The sequence below is a fragment of the Xiphophorus maculatus genome, chromosome 2 (assembly GCF_002775205.1).
Source record: "Xiphophorus maculatus strain JP 163 A chromosome 2, X_maculatus-5.0-male, whole genome shotgun sequence".
Taxonomy (NCBI): Eukaryota; Metazoa; Chordata; class Actinopteri; order Cyprinodontiformes; family Poeciliidae; genus Xiphophorus; species Xiphophorus maculatus.
Window position 1 is genome coordinate 30,606,507 of NC_036444.1, and position 18,059 is coordinate 30,624,565.

Below are 18,059 nucleotides of genomic sequence, written 5' to 3' on the forward strand. Positions count from 1 at the left end.
CAAAAGGGTCAAAGTTCCCCATTAGCATCTTTTTACAGTTTTAGTGAATCATGAAATAAGGTAGCAACATTTCCCCTCCCCGTTCTTGTCAGGTCAAGAATCTCAATTTATTTCCTTTGGGGGAAATTCTTTCTGTCCCGGGAAAATCTGCTACAACAATTGCATTATCCAGTCGACAGCATAAAGAATAGTATTCTAAAATAATACAAACAGAAATCATAAAACGTTTATCAATCATCCTCCCACAGTCTGTCTTATTTTAAGCCATTTATCAATCCCAAACATCAACACATGCAGATTTTTAAAATCTTTATGGATTTTCTGCACTCTCTTAGAAAATTGTCAATAGGAGGCGTTGACTCGATCACTATAGGTGACTCACTATTTCTATTCATCCCCAAAATGTACAAGGAGAATGAATGTGTTTAAAGCTAAAATGTTACATCTACAGTTCTGCATTATCTCACATCATTTCATTATAATGAAGCCTAGGCGCAAATTCAAACTGGAAGACTCTTTTATCCCCACCGGGACCCGTTAATTGAAGCGACCTGCCCACAATCGTCGACCTATCAACGCCGGACCAAGCCACGTCACGTCCAATCATCGACCAAGTCCCAGCTGATAAGGACCTTCATTCATGGTGTCCTTCGCTCTCCAGCCGAGCTCAACCCACCACCACCCCTTCTCCTCCATTTGCCTAGTCCTGAGGCCCGCACCCTTCTACAACCTCCACCACCAGTGCCGGGCCCTGGGGGATGACGTTCCTAACAGAATCAGGAATGCTCATCTGAAGCCTATCGCTAATGCTGCGATAACCGTTATCCCCAGCCGGGGCCCGAGCGCCAAAGACTTTAAATTCTGTTTGTCAATAAACTCTTCTAATTGTCTTCTTATCTCCGTCTGAGTCTCTCCAGATTGAAATGACATTATTTCAGGCAGAGTGTTTGAAAGTCTTTCAAAAATGTTTTCATTGTACATTTAGTTTTGTCCAATCCTTACAACTGATCAGTAAAGTTGGTTTGGTTACCAAGACAGACAGAAAACAGAAAACCAGCTTCCATAAGGACAAATTAGCCTATTCCATCCAAATAAGAAATAAAGATTGAATGTAAATTAAAATATGTATAAATCACCTTGACAGGTTTACAATCACAACAAAACATCTTACAGCTAAAAGGAAACAATTTTAAATGGTGATTTTAAGCAGGAAGGCACAGATATTAAGGTTTATATGATTTTTGTGAAAAAATTTAACTGAACTAATTGATCTGCTTTACCTATAAACACAAATATAAACCTCGCCACTTAAACTTAAAACAAATGTTTAGTTTCTAATACATTAAATAAAAAAGCATCATTAAGGCCACCTGGCTTTGTCCCTGCTGATGGAATCAGTTGATCCCACTGGGGAAATTATCCTTTAGAAATATGGAAGACTTAAGCAAATCTTGAAATCGAGTCTTATTTTAGTGTTTCCTCCAAGGAAAGGTTCCAGGCTTCAAAATATTAGAACAGCAATAGGCTGATCTGCAGTCCTCTGGTTCAGTCAAACATTGCAGAAATCTGTCTGTCTTCTGTTTTAACTGAGAGCTTCTCTTAAAGCTTCTACTTGTTTTAAAGGTGTGGCTGGGTTTTGCTCATCACTGTTCATCTCCACAGTGGGGCTTGGGGCTTCCGCTTCCTGCAAGATGTCAACATGCAGCTTTTTGCTCCTCCCTTCCTCACCGCTGCAGTTCGGCTTTCCCTCCCTCTTCCTCTTGCAGACCAAGCCAGAATCTTCTTCCCCAATGCGACCCTCTGGTACACCCAACACTCGCAGGCAGACAATAGCAGAAGCTTGCTCTGCAAACTTTTTCGACTTCTCCCTGTTAGAAATAGAACACAGAAAAGCAAACTGAAGATGAGTCAACATATAGAAAGGTTTTTTTTACATTGCTCTTTTACATCTTAAATTATGACAACATAGTTTGTTGCAAAACTGGGTCAAATAATGGACTAACAGAGGTGATTAAAAACAGAGGTCATCACAGTTGGTAACCATTAGTCAATCAATGCATTTGATCACCATCATCAAGCCTTTTTGTTTCATCTTTTCTTTTTATTTTCTGGGCCTAGATGAAAGAGTTGACCCAAGTCTGCTTTTAAGATTGCTCACTAGACCTTTATAGTCATTTTACTTATCACAATAAAATACTACTGCACTACAGCTTCTCCCCACCAGAGGAGCCTGGCATGAATGATCAGACTAATTAGCAAAGCCACCGATGACAACGTACAAACAGCTTTCCTGTAAAGCAGGACAATGAGCCCAAACAACAGAGGAGTTCATCAGGCAGAGAAAGTACGTAGAAGGTCAGATCTATTCTAAACCTCCATGTTTGAATGCCACAGAGAACTATTTGACCTACTAGACAGGAGACTGTGGATGATCTAACTTTCCTAAATAAGGTTCTTCGGAAAGAGTTTGGGAAAATATCACAAAAGAAGATTCTAAAAGTTTGGGGAAGTCAGTAGGTCACAGGCTTCATGTAGTTATTGCAAGCAAAGGCTCTGAAACTGCACATGAAGGGCCTGATTTTAGAAGATTCTAAATAAGGAGTACTAATGTGCGAGTGTGGAAAAAAAAAAAAAGTTGCCATGTTGCATGCAATTTGAAGATTGTCTGAGCCGTTGATTACAGATGCAAAAATGGTGCTGACTTTATCTCATTATTTAAATGAGATCTTTGCATGTGCTACTAGCTGGCATCATGGAGAAGGTCAGACAGAAGCATGGTCATATTTTCAGAACCAGATAAAGTCTGTAAATAAAAACTAATATATTTTAGTTAAATTTTTTACTGTAAAATCTAAATGTTTGCAGCATACTACACAAAAGGCTGTCGTATGCTGCAATAGATTTTATACAGACAATAGATTTGATCAAAGAGACATTCAAAGATACAAAACAAACTTGTTGGACATCAACAAAACAAAGAATATGGTACCGTATTTTCCGCACTATAAGGCGCACCGCATTATAAGGCGCACCTTCAATGAATGGCCTATTTTAAAACTTTTTTCATATAGAAGGCGCACCGCATTATAAGGCGCATAGAATAGACGCTACAGTAGAGGCTGGGGTTACGTTATGCATCCATTAGATGGAACTGCGATAAAGGGAATGTCAACAAAACAGTCAGATAGGTCAATCAAACTTTATTAATAGATTACAAACCAGCGTTCTGAAAACTCCGTTCATTCCCAAAATGAATAAACAGCAGTACTACTATTTTCCCCGAGGTAAAGTAAGTGACGTGGTATTTTTGTGACACAGTTTATCTTTTAACAACAGCAAGGTATAACATATAGTGGAGGGGAACTTTTCCTCGATTCAATAAACACGTAAAAAACAGTCTGATACTGTTACGGTAAATCAAACGTTAGTGCAATCACAATATATATCCACTTCCGCACCATTGATTCGTGCATGTTAAATTCTCTCGCTGCTGCTCTATTCCCGTGTTCTACTGTGTGACTGATCGCCTTGAGTTTAAACTCTGCGTCGTAAGCGTGTCTCTTAATACGAGCCATTTTGGGGTCTTTACACAAAACCCAGCGTGCACCGCGCGCTTCTTCTTCTACGGGGGAAAATGAAGTCGGCGGCTGCTTACCATAGTTGCGAGACCTGTTGTGGCTCAATATTGGTCCATATATAAGGCGTACCGGATTATAAGGCGCACTCTCGGCTTTTGAGAAAATTGAAGGTTTTTAGGTGCGCCTATAGTGTGGAAAATACGGTAAATGTTTTTTGTTCAGTTTTTTCATTTTACCTTTTGTTTTCAATACTTCTGCTTAAACCGAAGTTGCCACTCAGGAAGCAGACTATGCTTTTACCAGAACATGTTTCATTTACCTGGTTGATGTATGTCAGGTTACTGCCATGATCATGAAGATCTGCTTGAGTGAAGCCACACACACACACACACACACACACACACACACACACACACACACACACACACACACACAGGACAAAAACAACATGCATGTGTGTACTAACCAAAGGGATGATCTGTATTTTTTGTTGGCAACAGTCACAGTTGACTGAAATGCTCGATCCTGAGAGCGCTGCGCCTGAAAAGGAAGGAAAACACACTGCTTTGTTTGAAGCATGCTTAGAAGACATGCTTGATTGCCTGGCACTTCACTCTGCCTCACTATCTGTACAACACATTAAAAAGAGAAAGGAACATGCACTTAAAAAACCTTTAGAAACACATTTGTTACATGCAATAATGCATGTTGGATGTTTTTTTCTTCTGAGGCCTGCATAAGCTGGTCAGTCTGCAGCCGGCTGCACACTGCTCATCAGGAGGATGAAACTGTGAGAGGAGCCATGTTTTATCCTTTTGATTGCTCTTGCAAATCAATCATGATGAGCAGAATTTGGCTTTTCTTTTCTTTTTCTTTTTTAAAAAAAGAAACCTTTCATGTCAAAAGGACACCATTATTTCAATGATTTCTACAAAAATAATGACAGTAATAGAAATATTTTCACAGATCATCTGTCTCATAACGTACTGTAACAACATAGTGACAGTTTCAAATATGTAAAAAACTATGTTTTTTAATAAAAGTTACATACTCCACTTTTAAAGTGAGCCATTCACACCAAAATAACATATATTACAGGAGTCAATTTCTCAGCCCTAAAAATGTTATTTAGTGTCCCAATTGTTCAGAGTGAAACTCTGAGTTTATTTCCAGAAGCTGAACACAGACTGAACGTGACGGTTTTACGTACCGTTTCATACTGTGGCTGTTCGAGCTTCTCTTTGCGGCTCCACTCCAGCAGAAACATCTTGGGTGTGATCTGCGGTGGATAGTCTCTCCTTCAAACACAGACAAGTCACACAATGTTTATCAAAAATTATTTTTGACTGACATTTACAATTATGCAGACATTTTTCTCTTTTTATGTACTGATCAGTTTGTTGCCTCTCTGTTTACAGTTTGACCATTAACAGTTTTAGTCTCTAAACCAAAGCGTTAAATATAAGCAGGTAAACTGATTAAAATGTAAAAAACATCCTTTCAACTCCAATGTATTTTAACTACTTTGTATCCAGACTTTCACCATTCCAATAAAAACTACAAAATGTCATGATAAACTTTTAAACCCATGTCCGTACAGCACACACACATCAAAAAAGGGTACATCTGTCATGTTAAAATGTGATATTTGACAGGTTTACCGTTCAAACTTAACAGCCATGGTGGTCACATCTCCATCCATTATGGGTTTGTTAGGCTGATTACTGCTCTGAAGGGCTGCCATCTTGGCCTGAAGGTCCTGCTGGATCTCCTGGTAAAATGTCTGCAGTCCATATGCCTCACTGCAGTACAGTCAAATCACATCTTTTCGCTTTACACACACTAAGACGGCTTACTGATAATATTCCATTCTGTTCCTGGTTTATACAAGAAAAGGTCTTTAGAAAACACAACTCTTGCACCTTATCTCAGCATTGGTCTGTGCAGCCTGCACCTGCTTCCCCAGCGGAGATTCCACCCTGTCTCTCAGCATCTGGCACAGACAGTACTTCGTGTTGAAAGCATGGTTGTCATAACGTATTGCCTGGAACCAGGAAACCCAAAAGCTCAAACCTGAGGCATATTGTCAGCATTGATTGAAATGTAGAATATATCTCTATAATAAAACTGCATTGACAGGCTGAACTCAGTTAGTAAAAGCACTGTGAAATCAACGTGTTGATTTACTAAAAGAAGTTTATTCTGTAATTTCTGATGTTAAAAAACATGAGGTAAATCCACAGGCCACAGTGAAATGGCCCTGGGTTCAAAAGTGACTAATTTCACAAAATGCTATGTGTCCATTTAAAGAACTGCAGTCTGTGTGCTCTTCACTTTCAGACTGCCAGTTTACTGATAGTTTCCACTACAGCTTCTAGAGGGAAATTGAGAGGCAGATCTACTAGTTGTCATGTATCGCGAGAGGGGGAGGAGGTCTGACTGCACACTAACCACCTCTACATCCCTCCCCCGCTCTAACGGTGGTGGCAACTTGCTAAAAGCTTCCCATATTCAATTGATTGATATCAATTATCAATTATCAATGGATTGATATCAATCCATTATTGATATCAATAATGGATTAGTTTTCTTTTTTTTACTATGTGAAATACTGCTACTCTGGTAGCATGACTTCTCCTGTTTAATCCACAGTTTCCCCTTCACATTGTTGTTCATTTTGAAGCAGTTATGGTGGCAAAAAATTAAACTGCTCAGTAACCAAAGACTGAGTGAGTTAGTTGGTGCCACTCAAAAGGAAATGTGTCCATCTCATTTTGAGCAGATGGGGCTTTCCTGGATGCGTCGCCCCACTGGCTCATCCCAAACTCTCATCTCCATCAGCTGTGATCCTTCATGCAACCGGACCAGTGTGTGAGAAGCTTAGCTTTATTTAGCTGCCAAATGTGCTTTGGTGATACGATATGCAGCAGCGTTTTGTGGAACACCTACACTTTTGGAATATAGATTCCATCCCATAATTTGTGATGTTTTCAGATGCAGCATACATTAGGAATTTCTGTACTTTTAGGGTTTTTTTAATTTACTTCACTTTTTTGGGGAGGGTTTATTTTTTTAGTGATTGCTACATCTATCCATGGTTTGTGTGATTATGCTCTATTCAATATGTAACTATGAATAGAGAAATTATAGTAACTTTAAAAAGTTACATCCCTGTTAAGAATATGTCTTAATTAAAAGTTCACTTAAGACAAAAAAATATAGAATCTTGTTAAAGACTTTAATTCTGCAGCCTAAAATAAAATGATTCTTGTTTGAATTCTTCATCCTAATCAGCCTGGTCACTCTCTAAAACGATCCCAGCTAGGTAAAGCATGGTGTGGTCAACTGCTTTAGATGAAACAAACTGAAACCTCTTAAAACTGCATGGATAGAAAACCTCGATAAAAGTAATCAGTTCTTCCCATGAAAATAAAATGATAGTAAGACATACAATGATACAAAAATATGTTCTAGTTGCGTCTCCAGAGATGTCATCTCTCTTCCCTTTTTTCAGATACAAGTAACAAACTTACATATTTAATGTATTCCTCCATGACTTTTTCCACAGGAAGTGGCCCCTGGTTGCAAAACACAGACGGATTCCACATGGCAGCACGAGCCAACATGACAGACGACGCTCCTGTTGCTTTCCTGAACTTCTCAATATCACTGTTGGTCTTCACCAAATCTAGAGAACCTCCACTGCAGGACAGGTGATACAGTACATTTAATTAAACAACTTTGCAAACTGCTTTGGATTAAAGAAAGACAAAAAACAAAAAAAGGGAGTAGAAACAATAATTGTATTGATGGGTTTCCGACACAGAGCAGAATTTCTGATTCAATCCATTATGATCTTGAGGAAGCAAAGCTGCCCCAAACAGTTCACACAACCAGCACCATGTTTGACTGTTAGTTTATGAGATGTAAGAACACACACAGAAAAGCAGGATATCAGTGTTTTTACCATGCCACGCTCAGGAGGAGCGGGGCAAATGTCCCTATCGGAGCGTGGGGAAGCCGGGTGTTGTCTCGTATGTTTCTAAAACCACACACACAAAAAAACGTTGTAAAAGCTCACACTCCGCGTGACCCCACCGGACTCCGCACAGAGTAAAAAAGCCGTTGGGTCCAAATATTTCCATCGCTTCAGATCGAGGAAGGGTTAAACATGCCAAGTTTTGTTTTAATGGCAGCAGCTTGCTCTCATGCAAATATCAGCAGGAGTAACTGTTATTTCTGTTGTGAAAAGACAGTAGGGATGCACAAATTCCAGTTTTCTGCCAGATTATTAATATTTAAAAAGCGATTAATGTGTAACCCTTAAAAATGAGCCCTTCTCCCCCCAAGGCCAAGTCCCCCAGGGAAATACTGCTCATGCTATAAGAACAATTCATTTTGAGTGGCTTCTAGATTCTAGGGATCTGGCAGGGATCACATCTGGGTTTGGCTTGTGAAGCTGAGCCTAAAAAAGTGTTTGATTAATTAATGATTTAAATAAGAATGGCAATTTACATTGGCTCAACATTTTCACATTGAGCCAGGATCCAGTGATAGCTTTCTTACCTTAAAAAAATCATAATTTGTAGGGGGAGGGGGAATTGTATTTAGAAAGGTTATTTTTCAAAAGATAATATGAGTCAAAACTAACAAAACAGGAAAAAGAAGCCCCTTTTTTCCCTTTGAAACCAATAACTTTAGATTATTCTGTAACATCTGGAAAACATGTTGCTATAGCATTGGTGCAAAGGTTTTAAAAAATAACATGTTAAGAATAGTCATTTGGTAAAAAAAAAGAGGTCCCTATCGGAACATTAAGCAATGTTAATTCTGCTTAACATTGCCTTTACAAAAAATTTTAGACAGAGAAAAAATGGTCCAGAAAGGTTCCAGTAGCTGCCTTTATACTGGTTTGGTGTTTTAGTGAAACAAAGGTCAGAGCAGTGGCTGATGACTGATACTCACTTTGCGATGACAGGGATTGAAACAGCCTGTGCAACAGCCTGAATGTAATCGCAGTGGATAGGATGTGTGGGACGCTCGTCCTTAAACCTGAGCAACAGCCGGAAAAATGACATGAGGATCACCTGCAACTAACACTCCAGCTTCACTCTCACTTAACCAAGTCATGTGTCCACGCTAAAATGTCAGATAATTTATGCTGTACAAAAAATATTAATTTCTTTGGCTTAAAAGCTTTTGGCAGAGGAAAATAGCTTTCTTTATTTTGACAAATATAATAATTTTTTTAGGAACGCTGAGAAAAATGTGGCCCAACCTTACCAACCTCAAAGGTTCATAAAGTGGGAAAATATCTCATTCATGAAGTTTCTAGTAACACTTGTTGTGAACAAGTGAACAACAAGTTCACTTGTTCACTAAAGTGGCATAGCACTTTAGTGCTGTACAACACATTAAAAAGAGGAAGGAAGTATGATGGCATAGGGTCTTCAAAGCAGTTTACATTTGACTAAAACAAATCTATAAAATAGTAGGAAATAAAGTAAAAGCAACAAATCTCAAACTTTCACTTCTTTTTAAAAATGAAATGAAAGTAACAGGCAGACTAGATCTGAGTGGATGACCTTTTAGACATTTCAGGCCATTGTTATTTCATGTAGTACCTCAAAATAATAAAAAGTCTATAAGTATGAATTTCATTTTGCATGTTTATGATCTATGGATTCTTTAGAAACAACACAAAACAAAACATGAAAGCTATGAACACAATGTATAAAAACAGTAAACAAATAGTTTAGTATTAGTAATAGTATTCTGACATGTCCGTGTTTATAATAAAGAAAAAGCTTGAGTGTACACTCAGTGTGAAAAGCAGTGCTCTAGAGGGTTAATGATAGATATATTTGTAACAAATATCTTCATAGAGCACTTCAGTACTATATGAACTGAAGTGCATATAGAACACTGTGCAGCATAGTGTTTGTAGTGCAACATTGTGCTGCACTATAAATACAGCACAGCGTTAAATCTGCACAAATGTGAAGGTCTAGGTGTGGAATTAGTGCACCACACTACATTCCATCAACTAACATTAAAAAAAACATCGAAACAAAAGAGAGGACTTTCATCTATCACTGATTTGGAAATATTGATGTTTCTCGTGCTGCTACAGTAATAATGGAGAAAGAAAAGTGCCTCTTACCTGCCATGAACAGCAACAGCAGCGACGCCGGTCTTCTCAATCCGCTGCACCAGACTGACCGTCTCCTCCAACTGTTAACCACCAACGTGAAACACTGAACTGTTAGTCATTCTGCTTTCACATCGGCCCTGTTATCTTTCATTTTCACCATGTCACAAACTTATTTCAATATCTCATTTCTGCTTTGTTTCATTTCTCATACCAGCCTTTTGATGGCATGTTTTACAATTCCTTCTAGAAGTACAGATTTTATTTTTCAAAATTTTAACAACTTTTTTTTTTTGCATTTGTCAGATTTGAATCAAAAACTTCATCTTCTTTAACTGGGATTTGAGTGATGGACTAACTCAAAGTGGTGCATAATTATAATGTGGAAAGAAAATGGTTAATAGTAGAGCTGCACAATAAATCTAATCATAACTACCATCAGAATATCAGTGAATGAAAGCTGCAATCACAATGGACTTCTTGGATGCAGTAAATGGACCGAATGGACCGAACTTATATAGCTTATAACGAACTTATAACTTATATAGTAGCTGGTAGATCCTATGTTTCCAGTGTCATGAATTAATGATTTACATGTCAAAATATATTTCAGAAGTTAGTGGACTACAACAAAATTAAATATTTAAAGATGGAATGGCCTTAAAGCTTCACCAGCTCAGAAAATCTGATTTGATAACAGACTTGCGATGTCTCACCGAAGGCAGAATCCGGATTTTACACGTAACTGGTACTGAGACTCCCGTCACAAGCTTTTTAAGAATCTTTAACAAAGAAGAATAACACAGATTGGATCAAGAAAACTCTTGACAGCATACCCACAAATTTCAAAGTGGTTCCTTGTCAATTAAAAAATATTTTAGTGGATATACTCACAGCTTCAATCTTGTCTGGATTTGATAGTAGAGCAGCTCCCATTCCACCCTGAAGGAAAACACAGAGCAGAGGGTCAGAGGTCAAAGCAGAGGCAGCAAAATAATATGCATCACAATCACAGTCAGGTGGTTACCCTAAAGGATATCTGCTCTAGCAGCTGTTTTTATGCAAGTGGTACAATCACAAAAAGAATAAAAACAAAACAAATAAACTTACCTTAGTGGAGTATTCCTTTGGACATCCCATGTTCACATCAATGGCAGCCACATCCTTCTCCCTGAACAACAGAAGAGACACAGTCTGAATATACTTCAGCAGATTATCACTTATATCATGACGCACCAGTTTACCAGTAAAGGATAAACTACAGGGTGTTTGCATGTGGAAAATGGAAAAAGTGTGTGTGAGATACACTCCTTCAAACTAATGAAGTGTTCCTTTGTTAATAGAACCTATGAGGAAAGAAACATCTGCTGCCAATTAAATCTCATGTTTGTTCAACTTGAAGCTCTAAGACATCCGAATGTGTCTTAAAACAATGCTTTGGTGGAATAACATCAATGGAGTTTAAGTAGCAACATTTGCTGCCCAACAGTGGTTATATGGCCATTTACAGACTAAAGTTCATCATTCCACTGTTGAAAAAGATTATTCACAAGAGGGATAATTTGTTTTTTTGCCACATTACATATGGCAATCCTTCAAGAATCAAGAGGTGAATGAGCACACACATTTCCCCTAAAGAAAGACAAACTCAGACAAATGACAAAAAACACCATCTGATGGTAAATGTTAAAGTTCATAACAACACAATCAGATATTCTAAGGTATTCTAGAGTGAAATGCGAGGCTTCGTTGATCCCGAAACTTTAACAGAATGTGGCGAAGAAGTTCCTGTCCAGTCATGCAAGTAACTCAAAGTCCAATAAATGTCACCAACACTAAAAATAAAGTAAAGTAAAAATAAATAAAGTTAGTTGACCAACTGACATGTTTGAATTATACAAGTAGGTTGGTTATTGTTTTCTATATAAACGTACAGAAAAAATGACAGATATCAAGCCAATAAAAACTTTAAACTGAACAAATTCACCACTCAAACAAACTGCATATTTTCCTCCTGTGGTGCTTTGCAGACGTACACAAATGTGAAGCTTGTAAATGCTGTTTCTACCATTGTCTCACCTGAATGTGTTGCTCGGAAGTAATGAAGAATTTTACATGTCAAAAAATATTAAATTAACCAACTGTCTTGTATTCTGCTGTCCTGAACTGTTACAATCAGTTCCAGGAATAGTGAAGGTTATGGAAATAACAAAAATATTTAAAGTTGAGCTCTGCAGGTGAGGTTCTGCACTAGAAAGGTCTCTCCATACTGATCTCCATGATTAAGAATCATAAATATTAATTTATTACTATTAATATTAATATAATTAATATCTAACTGCTTTGTTGCAGAGCTTCTTCCATTCTCCATTGTATGTTCTGTAATACTCACACAAGCTGGGCCACTGTTAAAGCTCTGTCAGGGTCAGCAGTTCCCTAAAAGTGTTCAAACAGAGTTTCAGTCCTGCATCTTGATCTGGAGAAAATGGTAGCCACTGCATAATACCAACTGGGTTGATGGCTGGTGCTGTTATGTTTGGTCTCACCATCTGGAAAATGACGCTGTCCTTTTCCCTCTCACAGGTCCGGAACATTACACGCTCATCTGGAGCCACAAAATCCACCGTTTCCAGCACATCTGGTAAAACATACACACACAATACAAGCAATTGTCATAACATACAGTATATGCAAATGTCAGAAAACAAAAATCTTTAAGCATTTCCTAAAAAAAAACTAAAAAAAAACTTAAGAAACTCAAGTTAAGCATCCAGAATAATTTTATTCACATGTAGACCAGTTATGAATATGTAAATGACTGGATCTGAATGTAAACGGAAAGAGGCAGCAGAATACAAAATGCTAAATTTACTTGTCATCATTTAGGCTTTGAATCAAAGTAAGTTGTTATTGTTTCAACTGACAGCGAGAAATGTCTGCAGCTCTCTGGTGCTGTTCTTCCTAACAAATCAAATCTACAAACCTATCTCTGGTCTCCATGACAACATAACTACTATCCCATTGGAGATGGACAGGACACAGCACCATTTCAGAAGCTAAACATACAAGCTTAGGAAAGAAGAAACAGTTGAAACAGTTGTAATCTGTTTTGTTGCAGGTCAGCTGGAGAAAACAGTGGTGGACTTTGATATGGACTGCATAGGTATTTGACCAGAGCAGTATTACAAGAAGTCTGTAAACTGTGCCAAGAAGAAGTTCACCGCTGCTTTGTTTACATGTGCAGTGGCATACATTTCCCTTGCTTGCTGCTGAATCCTGGGAGAAATTACTGGAAAAAATTCAAACAATTACTTCCATTTTAATTGGTTGATGAGCAGAAGGAATTCATACAAGAACCATTACTTAGAGGAAACGTTCTGAGATTACAATTTAATCTTATTTTTAAATTTAATATCAGTGCACCTCTGAACGCACAGTTATGAATTTAGTTTACCTCCACACTGTGACTTGTCATTTTTTACCCACGCAAATTTTAATTAAAAGAGAAGACAAATTATCACAAGTTAGTGAGAGGGCCAGTTCATCTGAAGCTTTGGGAAAAGGTCTTACCGTTCACGATCCTCTGACATTGGGCCATTTTAATGTCTATCAGCTCCTGGGAAAGACCAAACAACGCGTTCCTTTTAACAGCATTTTCTAGTTTAATGTTTTGGGTCGTGTGGTAGCCAGCCTACCTCACAGTAAACTACATCAGCTCCGTAGTCCAGAGCCAGCAGCCTCATCGGCAGGGTCCCCACACGGACCATCGGGGCCAGGGCTGTGATGTTTCTGAAACTGAGCCTGCGTGCTGCCATGCTAATTGCTCAGTGGATCTGCAAACCTCCCAACATCAGAAACCCACGGTAAAATAACATTTTTTGTTCAAAAGCTACAAAAAAAAGAAAGAAAGAAAAAGGAAAAAAAAAACATTAATCAAAACCAGGCTGAAATGGCTGGAGGAATATGCCAATTTAGAAATAAACCTGGATTTCTACCTTGAGGGGTCTGACATGTACGACATGCGTTCAACTGTTTACTGTAATTTTTCAGAGTAACATTTTGCGGAATATAAGAACAGAACAACTCTTGGCAAAACGCATACGTGCTTTCTCAACGATAAGCTAACCACAAAGATGTTAGCTCGCAGGGTTTACCATATCTCAGAAAATTCACCTACCGGCATTTCAGACTGTAGCTGTACTGTGTGTTCATGTGGGAAACGTGCTGCCACACTTCCTGTTTAGGCTTCAACGTCATTATGTCAGCAATGACGTCTACACATATCCGTTCAACATAGATTCAAGTTCAAACTTGGTTGTGAAGTCAGTATTTCAATCTAGCTGAAATTTTCAGATGATATAAAACCAATAAGTTAATAATAAGGCAGTGTAACTATGAATTTATCATAGTTAATCTATCACTATTCTTCTTATTATTCTTATTCTTATTTAATTTTATTTTTTTTAAGTACAATAGGACTGTATCATATCAGTGTCCACGTATCAACAGAGAACAAAAACAAAGATAGCTGCCGCATGACGCGCTTTTCTGAGCCTTATGTGAGAAAAATAGGTTCAAAGTTTACTTTTTTTTTTTTTTTTTTGCTTGTTCCAGCAGCTGAGGTGAAATGAAACAAAATAAAGGCAGTTGACATTATTGAAAAATAAAATGGACAAATGTGATATTATATCCTATTTTTATGTTATATTTATAATCTATTACCAGAAATTATTCTTAAGAATTACCAAAAGTCAATGTCAACTATGTTGGTCTTATGTTTCGCATGAAAATAGCAGGAAAATGTCTTGCAGGTGCGTTACATACATTAATTGTATGTAATTTACTCTTAAGAAACTATCAAAAAAAAAAAAAATCAACAACTAATTGCAATGGTTTGCCAGGATAACGCTTGTTCTCTCTAAAAAGAAACTGACATAATTTAGTTTTGGAAAGTTGTGTCTGTGCGATTGACCAGTTGTCTAGAATGATGTTCTTTTCACAGATTATAAATCCATCATTCAATTAATTTTTATTCATAGAACACTTTTTGTACATTCACATGTAAAACAAAGTGTTTAGATCAGTGGTTCTTAACCTGGGTTCGATCGAACCCCAGGGGTTCGATGAGTCTGTCTCAGGGGTTCGGCGGAGCCTCTGCCGCGGAGGTAAAGACACACTTGTGTAAAGTCGTGATGACTCGCCCCGCTTGGCCATCACTTGCTGCAGAGGATCATGTTACATTGCTCGGCCAATCAGTGCTGCGGGGAATTTACTGCGCGAAGTAATCAGCAGCTGTCGTAGTTGTACGTCGCGTGGTTTCTTTCTTAATATTTTAATCCATACTAAATATATCGAGCAAAAAAAAGAAGAAAATGAACAAACTTTGCTCTGAAGATGCACTTGCCAAGGTGAAGCCACGCCTCTCTGAACTGGTCTCCCAAAAACAACAGCAGAAGTCACACTGATTTGTAGGTATGTAATTTGTGCAATACTTTATTCTGGCCCCAAAAAAGTATTTTGTGGATTCAAAATGACAAAAAACAAACTAAATTTAAAATAAAAAAAAAAATAAGTTATTAAAAAATGTGTCATTCTTTGAAAAAATCCAAATTTATTTTTAAATTATTAAAATAGTAAAAAAAAAATATATTTTGGGGGCTGAAATTCTTTTATGGGGCCAAAATATTTTTGAGGGCCAGAATAAAGTAACACTGTAACTTCTTGAATTTGGAAAAAAAAATACATATATTATTTATCACTAAAGAAGGGTTCGGTACCTCAAAAAAGGTTAAGAACCACTGGTTTAGAGGTTACAAAATGAGGGACAGATATAACACCTCTTAAATGTTTAGATCTGATTAAATTAAGTAAAAAAAGAAAAAAAACACAAATAACTGCAATGACAAAGCAGAGAATTAAAAGAGAGGGACAAATCAGTCAATCATATCAGACCCCGAGCTGACTGAGTTGAGTGGTGTATACGGGAGCAGTGCATGAAGGAATGAATGAATGAAAGCAATGTTGGAAAGAAAGACAGGCTAAGACTTCCATAACAATATGACAGGCTGATTGTCAGAAAGAGGCTGCAAAGTGGGTTGGGTGCACACTACTTTTACACTTTCCATTTTGATTGAATTTTACTTTGTTGAATAAATAATGGCTATAAGGCCATCGTGCGTCTTTAACCACCTGAAGTCTGGTTGAAAAAATGGTAAAACCTGGAAAAGATTACATGGCTTTTATGACGTAAATTTTTTTATACAAACATCTTTTAGAATTAAGATCACTACTAGTGTAGTGCCAAAAGAATTCTTAAACAAACAAGAAAGACTGCCATAATGAGTCATGTTTGCAGTTAACCTCAAGCTAAGGGACACAACGAACATGTGGAAGGTGCCAAAATTAATTAGCTTTTTGGACACAATGTGTTGCAGAAAACAAACCGCATATAAACTATGAACACAGAAATCCCAGAGGGACATATAAGTTTGGAGGCATTATGCTGAAGAAGTCCTCCTCACTGCCCCTAACATTTAGTCACATCAGGAGCTCTCATAACACCTAAGGTGCTTCGTGAATAACTTTTGTCTAACCCAGGTAAAATTCTACCAGACTTCTTTACAATTCCAGAAATTGTAAGAAGTTAAACTGCAGCAAGTCCCAAAATAGTTTGACTCAGAAGGGCTAAATGTAAATGTACGCTACACATCTTAGATTTTATTTGTAAAAATATTAAAAACCAGTATGCTATTTCATACCATTTGCACAGTGTTTTAACATGTGAGTAAGTTCATTGACATGTTAATTAAAACAATAAAAAAAAACTATACTGTTGGGAAAAGCTATAGTTAATAACTGATCAACAGTTTAACTGACAACTACATGACAAGATACAAGTCTTTTAAATATTTCAGCTTCACTAAGCTGAAAAATTGAGTTGCAAAGTTAAAACTGCAATTCACAAGTCTGGAAATTGCTCTAGATTCTGAAATTATTTTTGAAGAACTGTCAAAAATGTAACCAAAAGACAAGCAAAAAGTTATCCATAACATCTGACCAAAATCCAGTTTCATTCAAGCTCTCCCTGAGAGTAATTCTATTGGCATTTTTGAGAAAGTGAAACCTGTACATGTTTTATCTGTCTGGGACAAGCGACAGCAGTTGGATGTCAAAGCTATGTTCATCCTAACGTTAGTCTGCTAGTCTGGAGTGAGTTCAAAGTGAGATTGATAAAAGGTGCCAAGTGACTGGATATTTACATTATTATGATTATTAAACTCTTGAGAACTATACAAAATGCTGCATTTTTCTGTAGTCTTTGAAATATTTCAAAGGCCAAAGATGTGGCAACATGAACAAGAATGAATGTCCTCCAGCACCAAATGTACTACAAAGGGCTTTTAGTCCTAACTTGGCTTCTGCTCATTTGGACTACGGTGTTGCTGCTGTATCTGTGAGATATGTCAGGCTGCAGTAGATCTAAAGGGTTGCTTGACAAAACCAGAAGCTCACGTTTCAATGCTATGACAAAGCTTCGTAATGTGAGTGTTACCTGCAACACAAGTCTTATATTTTGCTTTTTGTGATACCTAACTGTTCGGCTCATTGACCACATTTTAATATCAGATAAAGATAAACTAAGTAAAAACAAAAAACTCTTAAATCAGGACTTTATTTATTGAGGAAAAAAGCTTTCCAAACCTTTGTTAAAAAAATGTAATTCCCCTCCTTGTTAAATCCTCAATTAATGTACTGGTTAAGAACAGAACTAAGGTTGCAAAATTATACAGGCCTCAACAATTTGTCCATATCAATATTAAAAAATATTGACAGTTACCATAAGGGCTTGATTTCAGTTGGTGCCAATAAGAAGGGCAAAATCAGTGTTTAGAGATTGGGGGCAGTTACTTTGTCACATTTGAATTGCTCTTCCTCTCCCTTGATTATATATATATATATATATATATATATATATATATATATATATATATATATATATATATATATATATATATATATATATATATATATATATATATATATATATATATATATATATATATATATATTAGCATTTACTGAGGCTTTGTTTGATGTTCACATTTGCCTGATGATCTGAAACATAAACATACAAGTTAAACAGAAAGTGTGTGTGTGAGGGGGAAAGGGTATTTTACAGTATATGGCACTTTTTATGAAACACATTAACAAAGGGGTCAGGTAGCAGAGGAATGGAGTGGGAGAAACAAAGTACATTTTTGTGGGGTTTTAAACGGTGCCTAATTTTTTTTTTCCTTTTCATTGGTTTTGATCTGGTTGAAAAGACTTTA

General features: G+C 37.1%; 1 protein-coding gene across 4 annotated transcripts; it reads right to left on the minus strand.

Annotated features, from left to right (window-relative positions):
- Positions 1 to 953: 953 nt before the first annotated feature.
- On the minus strand, positions 954 to 14,139 carry dus2 (dihydrouridine synthase 2). Of its 4 annotated transcripts, none has more exons than XM_023326922.1 (17): positions 13,907 to 14,139; positions 13,425 to 13,570; positions 13,300 to 13,345; positions 12,276 to 12,367; positions 12,122 to 12,165; positions 10,840 to 10,900; positions 10,624 to 10,671; positions 10,446 to 10,511; positions 9,742 to 9,812; positions 8,544 to 8,630; positions 7,546 to 7,620; positions 7,112 to 7,280; positions 5,501 to 5,622; positions 5,240 to 5,380; positions 4,789 to 4,876; positions 4,045 to 4,118; positions 954 to 1,868 (listed from the first exon to the last, which is right to left on the minus strand). In XM_023326922.1, exons 2-17 carry the CDS (start codon positions 13,542 to 13,544, stop codon positions 1,583 to 1,585), a joined length of 1,590 nt encoding a protein of 529 aa, XP_023182690.1. In that variant the 5' UTR covers positions 13,545 to 13,570; positions 13,907 to 14,139; the 3' UTR covers positions 954 to 1,582. The 4 variants fall into 4 exon arrangements, with proteins under 4 accessions (XP_023182690.1, XP_023182679.1, XP_023182685.1 ...); XM_023326911.1 differs by having other exon boundaries at positions 13,425 to 13,618; positions 13,907 to 14,138; XM_023326917.1 differs by lacking the exon at positions 13,907 to 14,139 and adding an exon at positions 13,725 to 13,900 and having other exon boundaries at positions 13,425 to 13,618.
- Positions 14,140 to 18,059: the final 3,920 nt, after the last annotated feature.

Bases quoted from the DNA above. Each gene is read 5' to 3' on its own strand.
- dus2 (XM_023326922.1), bottom strand. From the start codon at position 13,544: ATGGCAGCACGCAGGCTCAGTTTCAGAAACATCACAGCCCTGGCCCCG. The intron at 12,166-12,275 runs GTGAGACCAAAC...GAACACTTTTAG, and splicing joins ACAGCGTCATTTTCCAGATG to GGAACTGCTGACCCTGACAG. The intron at 4,877-5,239 runs GTAAACCTGTCA...CTGTGTTTGAAG, and splicing joins ATGGCTGTTAAGTTTGAACG to GAGAGACTATCCACCGCAGA.